We start from the raw sequence: 18321 nt of genomic DNA, 5'->3' as shown, positions 1-18321 counted from the left end.
CTGCCTTCATAAGCGTGAGAGAGGCAGATTCAGTGCAAGGGTATGCGTGGAAATCGTTTCCCTCCCCAGATACCCTGGCCCCAGATGACCCACATGGCTGCAAGGAGAGCAGCCCCTGCACCCGGTATTTAAGGTTCAATAGGTCCATGTCAAGCCACTATCAATGTATTATCTCCTCCTTACGCTCACCTGCATAATTGTGCAGAGGCCGTGAAGGCTCCCGGCAGATGTCAAACACCTCATTAGTGCTGATGTCTTCTGCCTCAGGCTGTACCTCAACAGGTTGGGTATTTGATGTCTATGCTTGTCCAGCATACCCTGAGTATAGAGACCTGCTGAAGCATTCATGCGTGTTGCAGCACATCAGTGTATGTTATCCTCCAGGTCTGACACCTTCAGGATTTTCATCTGAATATGTGCACTCACCTGGAAGCTGCCAGTCCCGGGCCTGGGCGCTGCTCATTCCCTTTTATATTTAATTGCTCTTGGATAAAAACACAAGATGAGCACCTGAATCAGGCTTTGGCGTGAAGGCTTCTCCCTGCTTTGGTCAGTGTTGGTGCCACCAGGCTCCAAAGCCCAGTTCCTCGCAAGCTGTTCCTGGGGGTTTTGTAGTCCTGGCTGTGTTTTGGCCTGGGTCTGGGTGGAGGGTCCCTTCCCAGCCTGGGGCTTTGGCTGCAGTTGACAGCTTGGTGACAAGGATGGGAGCCGAGGAAGGTATTGAACCATGGTTTTAACTTCCCATGGCGTTACACGTGGTGTGCCAAGCTGTGTATCAAGTCATATATTGAAACCAGACGCTGTCACCAAGGTGGCAGTATTGGCTGGCTCCACCCTTGTGATTATTTTTTAATATCTATATTGTTATCAATTTTTTTGCTATTTACTCTACTAGGATGGATTTAAATTTTGGTTTATTATTGCTCATTCTACTTTTCATTGTTATTATTTGTTCTACTTTGATTTAATACTACCCATTTACCATTTCATTTTCTTGGGTAGCCACGGAAATAAAGGAACTGCCCAGTCATCTGGGATGTCCCTTTGGCCCAAATCCCAGGCAAATAGCTGCCGGGTGTGTGTCTGTCAGTGCCACAACTGTGGGTTGGCTGCCTCCGCATGTGCCTGCCCACGCCGGCTGTGCCCTCTGCATGGTCCCAGGGAAAGCACTCGGTGATGCCTGGGAAATCATCCCACCGAGGCTGTGCTGGGAGGCAGAAATACAGTGGGTTTAGCCCAGCAGCTCGCTCTGTCTCTGCAGGCTCCCGTCTCCCTGCCAAGGTGTCTCTCGGGTTCGGGAGGATCTGTACTGCTGACGATTTGGTGCCTGCATTGACCATCTAACATCACCCAGTCCCCGTTGAAACCCTGATACTCTTCATCAGAGTCCCTATACCTTTTCCGTGGGGTTTGTAGTCTGCTCCCATAACCAGCTCCTGGTCTCCAATGAATGTGAAACCTTTTCTCATTGCTTATCTTAAATTACTTCTTTGCAGCTGCAGGGGTCGTTAAACAGCTCTCCTGCTCCAGTTGTGCCTGCATGGCAGGGCTTGGGTGATAGTTATCAAATGTAATGGAGAACAGAAGGAACAGCAGAAACGTAAGATTATATTATTATATAATCTATATCAACATAAGATTATATTATTCTACCATATGCTATGCATCCCATAGCATGCCCAGCAGCTCAGCGTGTGCCATTCCCAGTGATCAACGTGGCAAATGCTCTTGCAAACGGGCCCAGAGCAGCAATCTCATCGTTGCCTCGTGGAGGTGAGGTGCTGGAAGTGATGTATGTAATTCTGAGCCTCGGATGGATTTGGTACGCTCATGAGATCTGACTGATGCTCAGGATGCTCATGGTGTCTGCCTGATGCTCAGGACCTTGTCCTGACAAATCTCATCCCAGTGCTTTGTTGGAGACATCCGTCATGGGGGATTTAAAGATGATTCTCCCAAACTGCTCTTACCAATTTGCCCACCTCGTTGACATCACCTTTAAGTGTCCTCCTGCCACCCTCCTGCAGCTCCCTCCTTGCTGGGGGTGGGAATGGATTAATTTATTTCATCTCAGCCACGCTGCAGCTCACAGCCCTGCTTTGTGATGGGCCGTTTGAGGGTAAGTGCAGCGTGGCTGTGGCACTGGCAGTGCCGTGCCTTGTGTTTGGTGCAACTGTTACCCGCTTGTGGGAGGGACATGGATTATCAGGGGAGCGTTTCAAACACCAGGGCTACGAGCAAAAGCAGCCGGTACTGCCGTGCTCTCTTGTGCCATGGGGACAAAAGCTAGGTGAGCTTTCATGGTGCTGCAGGTACCCAGGCACGGAAAACAGCCTTGTGCCCCTAGATCCAGATCCCCTGGATGTTTTTTGACTGGACTGTCCGTCTTGGACCATCATATTGCACTGTATTACCCAGCTGTGGTACAACGCCAGGGATCCCACCAGTGGCCAGTACCAGTGTGGTCCACGAGACTGGGACAGTGAAGCTGGTTAAGAGGAAGACTTGGCTGAGGGTCTGCAGCTGAAGAACTCTCAACCGTTCATTATAACCTGCCTGAATTGGGGTGGATTTTCCACAGAAATAATAGACTTGATATAAAAATGTCCTCATCAGACTCCAGCTCTTTGCTCTGAATATGGTGACGGTAAAAAAAAATCAGCAAAAATATTTAGAGAAAAATAAAATGTTTTTCAGTTGCAGACAGCCCCAGAGACGGTTGACAGTTTGGAAACTATTTTTTCCGTGCACTGTAGCAGAGACCAGCACCAGGATGGAAACTTTCAACCTGAACAGTGTAAATACAGCTACTGGAAGTTGTGTAAAATCACAGCTGTCCTGCTCTCCTGGCAAGCATTGCTGGTTCCAGCTGCAATTATAAGATTTATTTCTTGAGGCAGGAATTAGCTCTTCATCTTGTATTTGTGGGGAGCAAATCGAAGCCCGCATTTTATGTATGTGACAAAGAATTGATTGCAATATCAAAACTAGCCTGAATCAGTTATATATGCACAAGAGAAGAGGGTCAGGTTTTAAGAGGTTTTCTTTTACTACAGAACAGGTTTTCTTTGCTGCCAGCTTCCAAGTAACATGCTATACCTCTTGGTGTGTATTGAAATTCATAACATCTCTGAAACACATAATTTGAAGAAAGCATAACCCATGATCTGTTTTCCTCCAAAAGAGCTGCTTTTCCTGGCATCAAGAAATGGGAAAAATAATTTATTGACAACAGTCTGTGACATTTCCTCTTCCTTATCTCTTAAGGCCAAGTCTCCAGCCAGCAGGGTATTTCAGAAATAATCATAAAAGAAATATAAAAAAGAAGAAACAAAAACAGTTGCCCCGTTCCCATGGAAATGCAGGGAAACAGTTCAAGTGAGCACCCCTTCATGATGCAGTCATGTGTTTGTCCTCGGACATCGAGCGGAGATCAGGCATCTCGTCCTCTCTGTTGTCTGCCTGGGTGTTGCTGGAATGGCAGATCAAATAAATCCCTTTTGCCTTGGAGGCACTTTGCTTTTCTCTGGGCAGGGGAAGTGGAACAGAAATGTCATTTGAGACATAAATAAATGGTTGGGTCAAGCTGCTGCTCTGTGCTTTCCTCCTCACTTCTTGGCTAGTCCAGCCTGTCCTTTGTGTTCCCTGGCACAGGTCAGTGCGAGGGTCCCTCCGCCCTCTTCCCAAGCCACCAGGGACCCCACAGGAGTACCTCTGCTCCTACCTCCTGGGTGAGAAAGAGATGAAGAAACTGGGCTGTGATGGTTAAATGAAGTGTGGCCAGCAGGTCAAGGGAAGTGATTCTGCCCCTCTACACTGCTCTCATGAGACCCCACCCGGAGTACCAGTCAGCTCTGGAGCCCCCAACATAAGAAGGACATGGACCTGTTGGAGCAGGTCCAGAGGAGGCCACGAAGATGCTCAGAGGGCTGGAGCACCTCTGCTATGTGGACATGCTGAGAGAGTTGGGGTTGTTCAGCCTGGAGAAGAGAAGACTCCAGGGAGACCTTAGAGCCCCTTCCAGTACCTAAAGGGGCTCCAGGAGAGATGGGGAGGGACTCTTGATCAGGGAGTTCAGCGATAGCAAGAGGGGTAACAGTTTTAAACCAAAAGAGGGGAAATTTAGATTGGATATGAGGAAGAAATCCTTTACTGTGAGGGTGGTGAGGCACTGGCCCAGGTTGCCCAGAGAAGCTGTGGCTGCCCCATCCCTGGAGGTGTTCAAGGCCAGGCTGGATGGGGCTTTGAGCAGCCTGGTCTAGTGGGAGGTGTCCCTGCCCATGGCACGGAGGTGGAACTAGAGGATCTTTAATGTCCCTTCCAACTAAAACCATTCTATGATTTTATGATTCTGTGAATAACCTGAAATACTTTTCAAGGAGGCTGCCACTCCCCTCCTACTCTACGAATTCACGAGACAACCTACAATCTCCCTCGTTAGCTCGTGGGAAGCTAATGAAATGCCTCTGATGCCACTTTTCTGCTCGAGGTCTCATACCCACAGAGCAGATTTTCTTTACTGAGCAACCAGCGGTTTAAAGACCTGCTTCCAGCTGCAGGTCCAGGGCTGCCAGGGAGGCCGAGGGCAGAGAGGAAAATCCTGAGCACGTGGGGCTCCAGCACTGACTCAGCTGAGCAAAGCCCTGGCAGAAGCAAACATTTCCTTTGGAGCCTGTGTGATATGTGCAGAGGCGGGGGGAGCACAGCAGATGACAGGGCAGATACTTATAAACTTCAGAGACAGGATTTGACAGAGTCCTGTAAAAATTATGGTTTGGATTATGGCCTATCTGCTAGAGCGCGCAGAACAGAATAGGAAAAAAGAAGTGTCAAAAATCCTCTCTGCTCTCCAAAGAGCGTGTCTGCTCTGTGAGGAAACACCGAGAAAAAGCAGCAGGTTTCCAGCCCCTGCTTGTGTGGGGAGCGCTGGGAGAGCTGCTGGGGGGACGGGCAGATGGTGGCTTACCTGCCCCAGGGCTTGTCGTCCTCTATGCATGGCCACTGCAAAGGGATGACGTCCCCATGGTTCCTATCATGAAGGATTCCCCAGTCTACCTCCTGCCAAGCAGCCTGGGTGTATCGGGAGTGCCAAATCATGGCAATGTCCAGGAAGGACCTGAGTTCTTTGTGGGGACTGTGTAAAGGCTTTCAATAGTTGGAGGCTGTTGAAAGAGTTCTTGATGCTGAAGAGCAGAAATGTCCTCCCTGGGCTTTGCTCCAGTCAAAAGTACATTTGTCCCATCCCTTTTGTTCAGCTAGATGTCTTCCTGTGTGAATAGGTGATCCAAATTTTGGCACTTAATGCAGATCGCTCGGATTCATCCTCTGCAAGGAGCTACCGCCCCTCAGTGATGTGCTGCCATCTCCCCTCCCTGCCCCACTTGAGCAGCTGGCAATTTTAGAAACTGGAGCAGGGGCCAAAAGCCAAGGATCTGTGAACTTTCTTACGCAGACCTGCCGTTGAACTGCCGTATGAGTTAAGTCACTTACGTGTGTCTTGGGGCCTTTGCTTGTCTTTGAGTGGAAGGGGATCATGCAAAGCCTTGCTTAAAGCATTTTAAACATTTTAAGGACTTGACGTAGTCAGTGGAAAGGTGAAGTATTTTGTTGCATTTGTTCCCAGACTGTGATCTATGGGCTGCACTTCGGCAGCTGGTGGCCCTCCAAAACCATGTGGTTTTGGGTTTCCTTTTGACTGCCTTCCTTGCAGAAAAGATCCCAAGAGTCTGTCAGAGCAATCAGAAATGGAGAAAAGGAGCCAGGCCACTTTGTGTGCTCTGGACGCTGACAGCGATGGGTTGAGCTCACCTCTGATCTTCACCATGCTGCCAGGTTGCCACCCAAAAGCGATGCCTTTGGATCAGCGGCAAGCTTGCCTGGGTTGCTCGCACCACAGAAGCGACCACTTATATATTGCTGTCCGTGCTAATTCTTTACCTGGAGCCAGAGCTGGAGCTATACATCTCCTGGCCATCTGCTGATACAAAACACACGTATGATAGAAGCTGTCTCTCCCACAGGGGTCTTTGCTGAGGGCCACAAGTGGCCTGGGCATTTTTGAAGTGACTGGGCTGAGGAACAGTCAGCTCTGACTGCTGAGCCTTATTTCACACTGATGCAAGTGTGCAGTTGTAATGTGCCACAACCTTGGGAGAAGCAGCTTGTCAGCAGTATCACCAGCGCCTTGAATGTCCTTGGTGCTCCTGCCTAATGTGAGAGGAGAATTGTGGCCATAATCTGTATATAAAGTGGAGACCTGGGTGCTGAAGGCCAACATGTCTCACCACAGTGTCTGTCCACTCCTTGCAGAGACCACGCTGTCAGTCCACTGTGTGTGGATGGAGGAAGTACTGGTGAATACTGGTGAAAATGGACACATGCACAGATACAAAGGACTCGACCTGGCCTCTTGTGGGCCCTACCAGCTGGCTCCAGATATCCTGAGATGCCAGGGATGCAGTCAGGGCCAAAGCTGGTGGAAATGGGGCCAAACACACTCAAGTCCAAAATGTCTCATTGCATTTCCAATGAATAGTCTGTCCTAGTGACCAAGAAGAGAAGGACACCCTAATAATCCCTCTCTTCCATGGCTTCACAACAGAAATGAGATTCTTTAAAGCTCTTTAGTTGGTGACACTGTCCCTCTGTGATGCTGCAGCCCACGGCCTGGCAAGGATACCGCAACAAACAACACGCTGGCAGGGTCCTCTTGAAGTCAACCCACGGTTTAGAGAGCGATGTGAGGGCAGATGGCGCCTGTTCACAGTGACGTGTCCCTACCTTCACAAGGCAGAGTACACAGGGTGGGCTGGCGTTAGCAGAGCAGATCCCACCCAGGGGAAGGGTGGTGGAAGGGTGCCATGGGGGGACATGGCAGAAGTTGAGAAGTGATTACATCTGTGAGCTGCTGCAATGTAAATTCTGGCTGCAAAACCCTCAGACAACTTCTTTGGTGGAAAGCAGAAAGGAGTTCATTTGAAGAAGACCCTACACCGGCCCTGACCACTTTCCTCCCCCTGCTTGGAGGACTTGTCTACCCTAGCATGTGTGACGGGGTACTTATGACTTCATTGTGTTCACTGAGGTGGCCAGTTTCTGGGTGACTTGCTGTGCTGTGTGTTAAGAGGGCAGGATGCTGATAAATCTGACTTTCTGAGGGTACAGTCAGAAATTACCCGTATGACACGCAAAAAGATTTGTATTTGTAAGACACTTTCCACTCAGTTCCCACCTAGGCTTAGACCTAGGTAATTGCAAGCAGAGCTGGAGCTCCTACGCTGCCTTTCCAGCAAAACTCGGCACGATAAAACTCACACGGGACCCTGGTACCAAGAGGTGGAGGGGATTTAAGGGGCATGTCAACATGGACAGCTGCAGACCAACCTGAGGGATCTGACTGCTTTCTTTCCTGGCCAGATGAGTCAAGCAGGTTGGAAACCACACACCCACTTGCCTGAGCCAATATGTGGCTTTCTGGTAGTATTTTGTGGGCTGGTTTGTGGGCACAGCACCACCCAAGCCCAAAGCCCTGCCGAGCGCGAGGATTTTCCTAGATTTCCAATAGACTTGTGCTGCTAACACAGCATCTCAGGTCTTTTCTCATTAAAGCTACAGATTTTTCTCAGTAATTCAAAGATATGATTTGAAACTGTAGCCACGCCTGGGGTTTGGACGCTTTTCCAGAGAAGGCAAAAGGTTTTGATGAGCTTAGTCGGAGTGGGCTGAACGCTCCGGTTTTTGCTCAGCTCATTGGAGCACCCTCACCCTGATGGCACCTCCCTGCATGCACAGACCATGACCTCCTCCAGCATAGGCCCCAGCCCCAGGGCACTGTGGAGGCGTTCTGGATCTGGAGATAGAATAAAAATCTGCTTTTATCTGTTCTGGCATGGGCCGTCTGGGTTGCCATCTTTGGTAGCTCGACTGTCTGGTCAGGATGAAGACCCAAGACAGGCTCAGAAAGGTTCATTAAGGGCATTCGTTGTGGTTTTAGCCATGACGCACTGCAAAAGCTTTGCTGAGAGGGTGTGCATTGTAAAGCCAAAACATTTCAAAGGCTTCCTGATGATTTTTTGGGGGCAGAGGGTATAAGGATGTGAAGGGACTTCTGCCAAACTTTGACACAATTCCAAAGTGGGAGTCGGCCAAAGAAAATGTCACTTCACTGATTATAATTTAGTGTTGCAAAACATTTATTCCCACCAGCACCACCACCTTGTTCTGAGAAATGGCTCCTTGTTTGTGGAAAATTTCAGTAAAAAGAAAAAAAAATTCTTCATGAGGCAGACAACCAGAGGGGGAAATACCATTGCGCGCAATTAACATTAGCCAAAGCGGCGAGAAATTGCCAAGACATTCTCATCAGAAGAAACCATCAGGCACCTCAGGAGTGGCGTGATGCCACCAAGCCCATCTAATGGAAAACCAGGCAAGTCACCAAATCTCAACCAACCAAAAGATGATTCCTTGGAAAGACAGCATCGTTCCTGCCTGGCCGCATCTGTGTTGTACCTGCCTCCCCAGGCATTTGCTCTGATGCCACTTGGAAACGCCTGTTGGGGTGACTTGCCCTGGATCCCCACAGAGCCAATGAGCCCTCCCAGCACAGCACCACGTACACTGGGACGTGCTGTCCCGCTCGCTGTGTTTGTTTTAGGGGATTAAGAACATGCCTAAATTCAAGGAAAAGTTGGAAGCAATGTTTCACACGCAAAGCAGCCTGGTTTGGAGGGAAACAGCAACGTTTCTGTGATTAAATGAAAATAATTGGGGTTAAATGGGGGGGAAAATGAAATTTCCTTGCAATTACTTGGATTTATTATAAGAAAGAATGACATACCTTGTCAGTTTTATCTGCTCTCCACAGTTTTCCCTTTATGTTTTTTTTCCTCCTTTTAGAAATAAATTTGGGCTCCTTTGCCTCATTAATGAGAGATTACCTAGCTCAGCGAGAAGTTTTCTGTATTCGAAATAGGCTTTACTGATACGGCTCTGAAACACCGATGTGCTCTTCTGTTCCAAAAGCCCCTTCTGCGAAAACCCAAACTGAATAACGTGCCTATTTCCCTAAATTATTGTTCAAACATATGGAAGTTGTTCTCTTCCCAGTGTTAAGAAGCAAAGAAAGCTGATAACATTGTCTACTGTCCATAAATCCTCCTTCAGTAGATGGTTCTCCCATGCAGGGTTGTCAAATCAAGATGATGCTTGGGATTTAAGAGGAAATAATGCTGCTTGTTTGATGCACTTTGCTCTATAAACATCCACTTCCAAAAAAAAAAAAAACCCCGAATTCTTCCTATTGTAAACTCTAAGGACAGAAGGTGCTTTTTGGGTACAAATCAGCACCCGAAGTATCCACTTCAGCTCTGGTGAGACACACAAGCGTTGCAAAAGTTTAATCAGTGACTGAAATAGCACAACAGAGACATGTGGTGGCGGCGGTGGTGGTGAAAAGAGGAAAATCCCAAGATTTCCCCTCTCCTGTTGCCCTCTGTTGTTCTCCTCTCTCAGTTCATCTCTTCTCCGGCCCAAAGTCCTGGAAAATATAATTGCTCATCCTATGAAACTACTCTAGATTTTTGGTTTTCCTTGTTGCCTCTCACCGTACATTTCCTGTTAGATGCTTTTTTTTTTTTTTGCCATGGGCAATAACTGCACACTGGGTTCCAGAAATGGGCGTACCTCATCCTTAGCAATGTCATCATGGTCCCTAGCCCTTTCCTAACAACTTCTGCCACTTCACCTACTTTTTTTTTTTGATTGCAGCTAAGTGTTGAGACCACGTTTTCATAGAATGATATGGTGCAACCTCTCTATCTTCATGACAGTAGCTTGATCAAATTGATTGACTAATTGGCCACTGACTGCACATGACGATATTAGCTGGCTGATGCCAGCTCAGAGAATCTTATTTCCCATGCAAAAACAGGACTGTTTTTCTTTCTCCCCGTGAAGATCTATTTACACTACCTACATTGCGTTTCATTTATTTGTGTTGCCCGTCAGTCACTCAGCACCACTCAGCCAGTTCTACTCCCTGTTACTGCTCATACCCCTTTGCTCTCTGTCCTTGCAATTTGTTACTATTCATTTTGCTCCTTCACTTCGTCTTATCACCCTCTGAATCCATCAGGAAAAACTGATTCGGCCATGAGAGCATCCCTAAATCCTTCCATGGTGAACACGGATGCCAAAAAGCCTCTCCTTGCCTCCAGTTCTGGCTTCATCTGCTCTGGGAACCCCTAGCACTGGCCCTGCAAACGTTCTGGCAGCCCTCGAGCTCCTGATGTGTTTGCAAAAGCAAATGTTATTAATTTGTAATTCGTAAAGCATGTCCAGACTTCTCACGGGGGGCTGCTGCATTTGGTGGTGTTTCTAACTAACGGCTTTCCTCATTTGAACACCTCTGCTTTCTTTTTTGTTTTCTTTTTTTTTTTTTCCTTTTTTCCTTTTTTCTTTTTTTTTCCCCCAGAATGCATTTTGTGTTTCTATACCATCTCTGGCCAAACCATCTAGCTATGCCAACCACCTCTGCACTTCTGCACCCCCTTCTCTCCCAGCGTAGCACTTCAAGAGGAACACACTCAGTCACGCCCTTTCGCATTAATTTGGAAAAAGGCATGAAGTTTTGCCCTTTTTTGTGGGTTTCCAGATTAGCTGGTCCCTGAAATAGCTACAGAGTGGGTCTAAAAATTAGTGTCTGTGTCAGGCCCTGTGCGATGTCCACCAACCAGATGGGATGTCACCCAAATTCCGCTTCACACTTGTGTTTCCTGCCCGTACTGCATCCCTGCTCGCCCTCCGGATACTGCCACCAGCAGGGACAGGCAACCAATGGTGACACTTTAATAGCGTTTGAATATGGGCTCAGCGTCCCCCGTTGCTTGTCGAGAGGGTTAACTTGTGCTCTGATGTGACTGCTAGTCCTTGTCTCTGGAAATGATCCAAAACCAAGCAGGAATGAAAGGGAAAACAACTCACAAGGAAACAACCTTTTTTTGGTTTTGTAGCCAGAGGGGAAATTTTGGGTTGCATTTGGATTTCGCGTTTGGGGGGGGGTTGTTTTTGTTTTCTTTGCAAAGTAACAAAATTCTCACAAAACTGACAAGGAGAACAAAAAGGTTTACTTTTTTTTTTTTTTTTTTTTTTAAGCTAGAGAAAGGGGGAAGATTCCAATCTTTTCACGAAGAGACAAAAATATCAGCTAAAAGAAAAAGATTTTCAACACCGCGTTTGGAAAATCTGTTAGAATAGCAAAGATGTAGCTCTGTTAACTATACTTTCTCAGCTTTATACAAACATTTATAAAACATGAATGAATACCAGAGGAAATATTTTTATTAACAAAACATGAAAACACAAGCTTTTAATACCTATACGAGAAAAAACCAGTTCATTTATTTAAACAGCAGTTTAGAAACCAGAAACAAACCAAAAAGAAAAAAAAAATGTAGTTACTTTCCTATGGATTTAAATTTTGGAGTTAAAAATCTCTTGATTGGCTTCTAGGGAAGCCTTAGGTCTGTAGCAATTCTCAGGAAACAGCATTGCTGACTGCAGCACAAAACAACTCAAATTGTGCTGATTCGGTAGGCAAAGCCCTTGAAACCAGCGGAGCTTGTGGAAGAGTCAGAATCTTTAGAAATGCCAATATTATTTCAAGAGGGGAGGAGAAGGAGAAAGAAGGGGAAAAAAAAAAAAAAAGCAGCTTTATTTCCAAAAGGAGCAAAACTGGAAGGTAATTAAACTCAGCAGCATCCTAAAAGCCAACACAAGGCTTAAATTCTGAGTTCAGCTTGGACTGAAGCTCGTGGCTGAAAGCTGATACGGGCTTTTCCTAGCGCAGGATAGTTAAAGCGTGGTCCAGCAGGGCTGTAGCCTGGATATACTCTGATTTTGAGTATTCTGAGTGCTGAGACACAGCATGGAGACCATGCAGCGCTCTGGTAAAGTGTGGAGGGTTAGGAGCAGAGCGGTGGTTTACACGCTGGTATTTCTGAGGGCCTCACCTCTATGTTAAAGATCATCTGGATCAGCCCACCTCGTACAAATCGCGTTTAGCCCGGGCAGGTTATCCGTGTTGCCCGGGGCTGGGCAAGGGCTGGCTGCCCCTGTCGAAAAGCACGAAGCATATCTGCACTCCGGTCTCATGCTCAGAGTAAGAAAAACTATTTTGAGAAGGGAAGAAAACCACAAAAACTCCTCTATCTTTCTCTCCTTATGGAGTGCTGTTATGAAGGAAGGGTGGTTGAGTACCAAAACCCAAGGCACGCTCTGGTACATTAACACAGCTGAAAATTTTATCAGCCACAGATGCCTTAACCTACGCTGCTTGAGCAGAACTCAGTCTGTAAATGTCTAATAAAGGACAGGATGGGCTTTTTTTTTTTTAACGAGATAACCAAGAATCAGGCTTTTTTTTTTTTTTTTAACGAGATAACCAAGAAACAGGATTTACTTCATATTTTAAGAAATTAGACTATATCAAATGTGTAATAAAAATATTTTCTATAGGATTTAAAAATATATACATATATAAACTACCTTAGTTTTTAATGCCCTGTTGATATTGATGTGGTCTCTACAGTATCTAAGTGTAACTAAGGGAGGCTGCCCAGCAACCCCCGTTGTACCTCAAACAGTGATTACAAAACTTGAAGCCTTGTCCACACTGTAAATTAAACCTGCTTGAAAACGGGATCTGAAACTGTCTGCTGGGCCTGATCCAGCACCCATCAATAGTCAGGCTAAGTCCATTCCTGACCACAGGAGCTGGATTAGGTCCTAGACACAGTCCCAAAATGACGTGGCTTCCACGGGCAATGATAAAGGCACCTGAGGGAGTTACTGAGACCTTTGAGGCACTTCCTGGTACAATAAAAAATATTAGATATTTTATTTAGAATATTTAGGGAGATTTAGAAATGCTCTTAAGATAATTTGGGCACATCTATGCTTCATTTTGAAGGGGGACCCAAACTGACTGTGTCCCGGACATAGAGTTTGCTCAGACACTGGATGTAGACTTTAGTCATGCTTAAGGGAGGTTGAGAGCTTGGGGGTGATGATGGACCAAAGAGCATTCGTGCCTGCATCCTTCCTAGAGCATCCATCTCCATATATCCCCCCGGCCTTGCTTGCCCAGCCCATGTGGAGGAGGTAAGTAGGCACCAGATCTTTCCAAGATTTTCTGTGTCAAGTGCCTGCAATGGCCCATAGGGCTGATCTGGCACTTTCATCAAAGACAACCTGAAACTGGTGAGGGAGGTGGAGGTGGGTGAGGGCCAAGAGGCACAGATCATGGTCTGGGCCTATGTCCACGAAGCACAGTGAGGACATGGCTTTGGGCTGTGCTTCCAACACCCAGCCGAGCACGGTTTGCATTCCTGTTTAATCCAGCACTGTGTCTAAAGCAAGTTCAGATTCACTTCCCATGCAAGGTTTGAAGCACAGCGTAGACAAGGTGTGAGGGCCAGATCCTGATCTAATGCAGGCAAAATTCACCATTATCATTGGCCTGAGCACTTACCCTTGCATTATACTTTAAGGTAGGTACCATGGGAGTTCTCCTGCTTCAAAGAGTTAATATAGGGGATTTGACCACCTGCAGAGGAAAGTTTCTCGCTGAGCTTTCGGTTCATTTGCTCCATGTGCCTGGTGTTTTTCCTGGCTTGCCGGAGAGACCTCTTGACTTTCTTGACCCGATCTCGCAGCTGCTTGTTGCGCTTCTCCAGCGTCGCCACCTTCTGCTGCAGCTTCTTCACTCTGTCCTCCTCCTCGAACAGGGCTTTCTGGACCGAGGAGCACATGAGCTGAGGGGACAGCAGAAACGAAATAGCAACAGGTGAGCTTTATACAAAAGCTTCTTAAAGCAAGGATTAATTCAGATGTTCCTTGAAACAGCTCATAGCTCTTCAAAAGTAAAATGCTTTTTTTTTAGAAGTTCTATTCTTTTTTTAACCTTTTTTAGTAAAATCCTCTCTTTTGCTTCTGTATTCAGATAAGACCCAAAATCATAGATCTTAATGATACTAGTGATTCACAATTACTTTTATGAACTGTTTTGACAGACCTGTCCAATCCACTGAGGTTACATTGAATTTATGGAGGAAGGCTGGCCCATTTCTGGTATGAAAGCGGAGTTCAGGCCAAGGGGTGTCACTTTTGGAAAATTCTAGATTTGATTCAGCTTAGCAGCCCTTCAGAAACTTCAGATTTTGACGTGAGCCTGCCTGTTGCTCTTCCCCCAGAAGGGACATCAGGCTCTTGATGTCCACTCATGCCTGTGGTTCTTAGGTTAAAAAAAAAAGGAGTTGGCTTCAAAGGTGCTGCACCCAAGGCATTACTAGAAGAGCAGCTCCCAGGGTTCAAACCTGCTGGGCTGGATGATGGTCCAAATGCAAACCATCTGTTGAACAATTGCTCTTCCTCTACTACCTCATCCTAGGATGACCCAGAGGTCTATCTCATCTCAGCTATATGTGATTGCCATGTTTACGGTCTCCTGTTTCTGACTTGCCTCCTGTTTGTAGGTGCAGCAATAGGAATGGAATGAGAAAAACCAGCTACAAAGGCTGATGAGTAGTTTCAGTGCAAACGAGTTGTGCTCCTGATGCACAGTGCCACTTGGGACAGGATTCAGCTGCCTTCTTTTAAGTGGCTAAAAGTGAAACTCCTCTCTCTTTTGGTTTCCCCTGCAGTGTCTGCAGGGAGAGACACCCTTCAAGAGGGTGATCTCCACCTCCTAGGGAGGCTCTGAACACGACTCTCTCGTTTCACTGACTACAAAGGCACCGAGTTCCATGTTTTCTACCTGGGCAACATTTTGCAAGCAGAAAAAGAGCAGGTGCCTGGGGCTCAAGGACAACCTCACCATAAAGTTTCTGATCGAAACCATCGAAATCTGTTTCCGCCCAGAGGGCAACGTACCTCCTTCCTTTTTTTCCTACGAAAAGCATCCTGAGATATTTTATTGTGCAAGTGGGACTTTCAGCTGATTGCCGCACTGGTGAGCTGTGAGGGAAGGCAGTGTCTTCTGCTGGATTTATCTCCTATATACATCTAGAATTTTTTTTACGTGTGTCAAGCACTCCTGGAGCCTGGATGGGCTTTCTCTGGCAGAACATTTGGAACAGACAAGGAATCTAAATAAACAAGTAAATCCTCACTGTGATGATGAAGGATTACATGTTTCTTTCCATCTTGCTTTGTAGTATTTTCAACAACTGAAAGTAGGGGAGGGAGCCCGCTTTGATGAATAACATTTTATTTGCTTTGGAAACCCCCAGCACCCGAAAACCACGGCCAGTCAACACAAACGCAGCAACTGTTTGCAGTCACTGTAAGCTCTTGTTTCTTGCGCAAAAGCACTGCAGGGCTTTGCTAAAAGGCAAACGCTTGCTCCGACCATCCTCTCACAAGGGTTCTCTTATAAATGCATGCTAGGGAGACTGGGAGCTCACGGATGAGGGCCAGAAATTGCACTGAAAAGGAGGGAATTTGGTTTTGATCACAGCTCATTCCAAGTGCTATTTGAAAACAGCCAGCACCTCTTGGCTTTTGTGTCTGCCAGACCCTCGCAAAACTTCAAGCAGGAGCTTGAAAGGAGACCACTGAGTTAGGAAAAGACATTTGTTGGGAAGACAGGAGGTGGAAACTCTTCTTCATGAGGGATTTCTTGCATTTTCCGTTGATGCAGTGATAGGTGTGGCGTATGACAGAGTTCCATGCAGAGGAAGAAACAATTTGTGCAGCTGAAGTGTGAGGCTGTGCAAACCCAACTGTGTCTCATCTGTCTGGGCTGGCTGGTGGTGGCATGGCAACGTCTGATGGCAGACATCAGGGACAGCATCAGCCTCATCCCAGAGGCACTCCCAAACCTTTTGAGGCTGGTCAGCAGAGGCAGTCCAGCCCTACAGAATCACTCAGAAACTTCTCAAACACCATCAAAAACCTGGCCAGCTGTGGTGGTGCAAACCCTCTGCCCTTTTGGGCCACTCGGTACTTGGAGTGATTTCCCCCCTGACTTGGGCCACATAACAATACGATGGACCAGAATGCTACCTGAGACACATAATGGTCCAACATAAAAGAAAGAAAAGGGTGGAGAGTAACAGACCAGAACGCTATGGCAACCCTTTAGCCTACCTGGCTCCCATGACTCCTATCATTTGGGAACAATAATAATAATTGATCACTCCTGACAATCATAGAATCATAGAATCTTTCTGGTTGGAAAGGACCTTTGAGATCACCGAGTCCAACCATACACACATACAAAAACCCCCTACAATCTCTGCCACTAGAGCATGCCCTGAAGTGCCACATCTAGACGTTTCTTAAGCACCTCTAGGGATGGTGACTCAACCACCTCCCTGGGCAGGCTGTTCCAGTGCCTGACCACTCTGTCAGTAAAGTAATTCTTCCTAATATATAATCTAAACTTCCCCTGACGCAACTTCAGACCATTTCCTCTGGTCCTGTCATTATTCACCTGGGAGAAGAGGCCAACACCCACCTCTCTCCAACCTCCTTTCAGGTAGTTGTGGAGGACAATGAGGTCTCCCCTCAGCCTCCTCTTCTCCAAACTAAACATGCCCAGTTCCCTCAAAGAGAGGGGGGTGATACCGGAACTTCAAAATCTAGCAAGTTCTAGGCTTGCGCAACTGCTGGAAAGTACCAAAATATCCCACAGCCCAAGCTGGGCCGGAGTGGAAAAGTACCTGACAAAAGTCAATTATCTCGGACCCTATAAGTAGTGATTCTAGTGAGACCCTTTGAGCTCTTCTGGATTGCAGCGGGTTGTGGACAGCATCTCCCCTGAGTTAGGATGCTGCTCAGGTGAACACCTCGAGGGTTAAAAGGCCAGGGCGAGTCAACGCTCTGGAGTCTCAGTTATCTCCGGCTGAGGAATGCTGATGCATTGTGAGTATTTACTCCAAATCTCGAGAAGAGGGAAATTTTAACTATAGGCTAGCATCTCTCTTTCCATGTGTCTCTAATATACACATTAGCTCTAACGAGTGTGGGTGTTCTTATACCTTACTCAACCCAAAGGGTCACCCATCAAAAAGGTCAAAAATCAAAAGGGGCACCCCTCAGCTCATTGGAGTCGCCCGCTGCGAAGGGATCTTTGGTCCTAGCAGTTAAAAACTCATGTGTGTCCGTGCGATCCCTTGGGTGGTGTGAGTTGGGGCATTTGTGCTTATATGCATGTGTATTGGTTTGGGATACCTCATAGCAAGTTAGTGTGAATCTTGTCATTTTTGAATCCGTAATGAAGTTGCTGTTTAATTATTTTGTTACATCATCTCATGAATCCTTTAATTGGTTAATGATTAAGTGCTGCTAAAATTCAACCTCCTGATCTGCCTCAAGGCTGAGAGAGTTGGGGTTGTTCAGCCTGGAGAAGAGAAGGCTCCGGGGAGACCTTAGAAACCCTTCCAGTACCTAAAGGGGGTTACAGGAAGGATGGGGAGGGACTCTTCATCAGGGAGTGTAATGACAGGACAAGGGGTAATGGTTTCAAACTGAAGGAGAGTAGATTTAGATTGGATATTAGGAAGAAATTCTTTACTCTGAGGGTGGTGGGGCACTGGCCCAGGTTGCCCAGAGAAGCTGTGGCTGCCCCATCCCTGGAGGTGTTCAAGGCCAGGCTGGATGGGGCTTTGAGCAGCCTGGTCTAGTGGGAGGTGTCCCTGCCCATGGCAGGGGGGTGGAACTAGGTGATCTTTAGGGTCCCTTCCAACCCAAACTATTCTATGATTCTATAAATCATCAATAAATTTTGAATTTCTGCTAAATCAATAACCATGTCAAATATTTCCATCCGCAACACCAGCTCATTTGCTTATGCCCTTCCAGGTCTTCACTCTCCAGTCTGAAACCCACAGTTTAGTGCTTAAATTACCTGAAGATTTCCAGAGAGACCACTGGAACACAGTTATAATAAACAGAGCTACTGTCGGACGTACACAACTTTGCTTACCAACAGGGCCGGCGATAGGAAGAGCCCAGCTTGATAATTGGATGCCTGCCTGCAGTGGCAGGACTACCAGCTGGAAAATAAACTCTTTCCTCCTTCTGCATGGGGAAAAATAACAAGGCGGAGTCCTCACATTCTCACCAGCTGGTTACAAACAGCATTCTTCACAGAGCTCTGCAGTGAGGATGACGTTTAAATGTGGGTCCTGTCCTACCCTTGCTGGTACTGCTAGGGCTGCAGTTCACATGGGTGCAACCAAGGTATGTCTGAACTGGTGCTGAGAACTGTGTAACTGCAACAGCTAAGAGCTCAGCACCGCCTGCATAACTAACCCA

General features: G+C 46.9%; 1 protein-coding gene across 2 annotated transcripts in view; it reads right to left on the bottom strand.

Annotated features, from left to right (window-relative positions):
- Nucleotides 1–11252: 11252 nt before the first annotated feature.
- CCDC3 (coiled-coil domain containing 3) overlaps nt 11253–18321 on the bottom strand; it is a 46595-nt gene continuing 39526 nt past the window's right edge. For both annotated transcript variants that reach the window (XM_063323610.1, XM_063323611.1), the window contains exon 3: nt 11253–13814. In XM_063323610.1, the coding sequence (XP_063179680.1) occupies nt 13539–13814 (276 nt within the window). In that variant the 3' untranslated portion in view covers nt 11253–13538. The remainder of the gene's footprint in view (nt 13815–18321) is intronic.

This window comes from Chroicocephalus ridibundus, chromosome 1 (assembly GCF_963924245.1).
Source record: "Chroicocephalus ridibundus chromosome 1, bChrRid1.1, whole genome shotgun sequence".
Lineage (NCBI taxonomy): Eukaryota > Metazoa > Chordata > Aves > Charadriiformes > Laridae > Chroicocephalus > Chroicocephalus ridibundus.
This window is presented reverse-complemented; position numbering and strand designations above follow the sequence as displayed.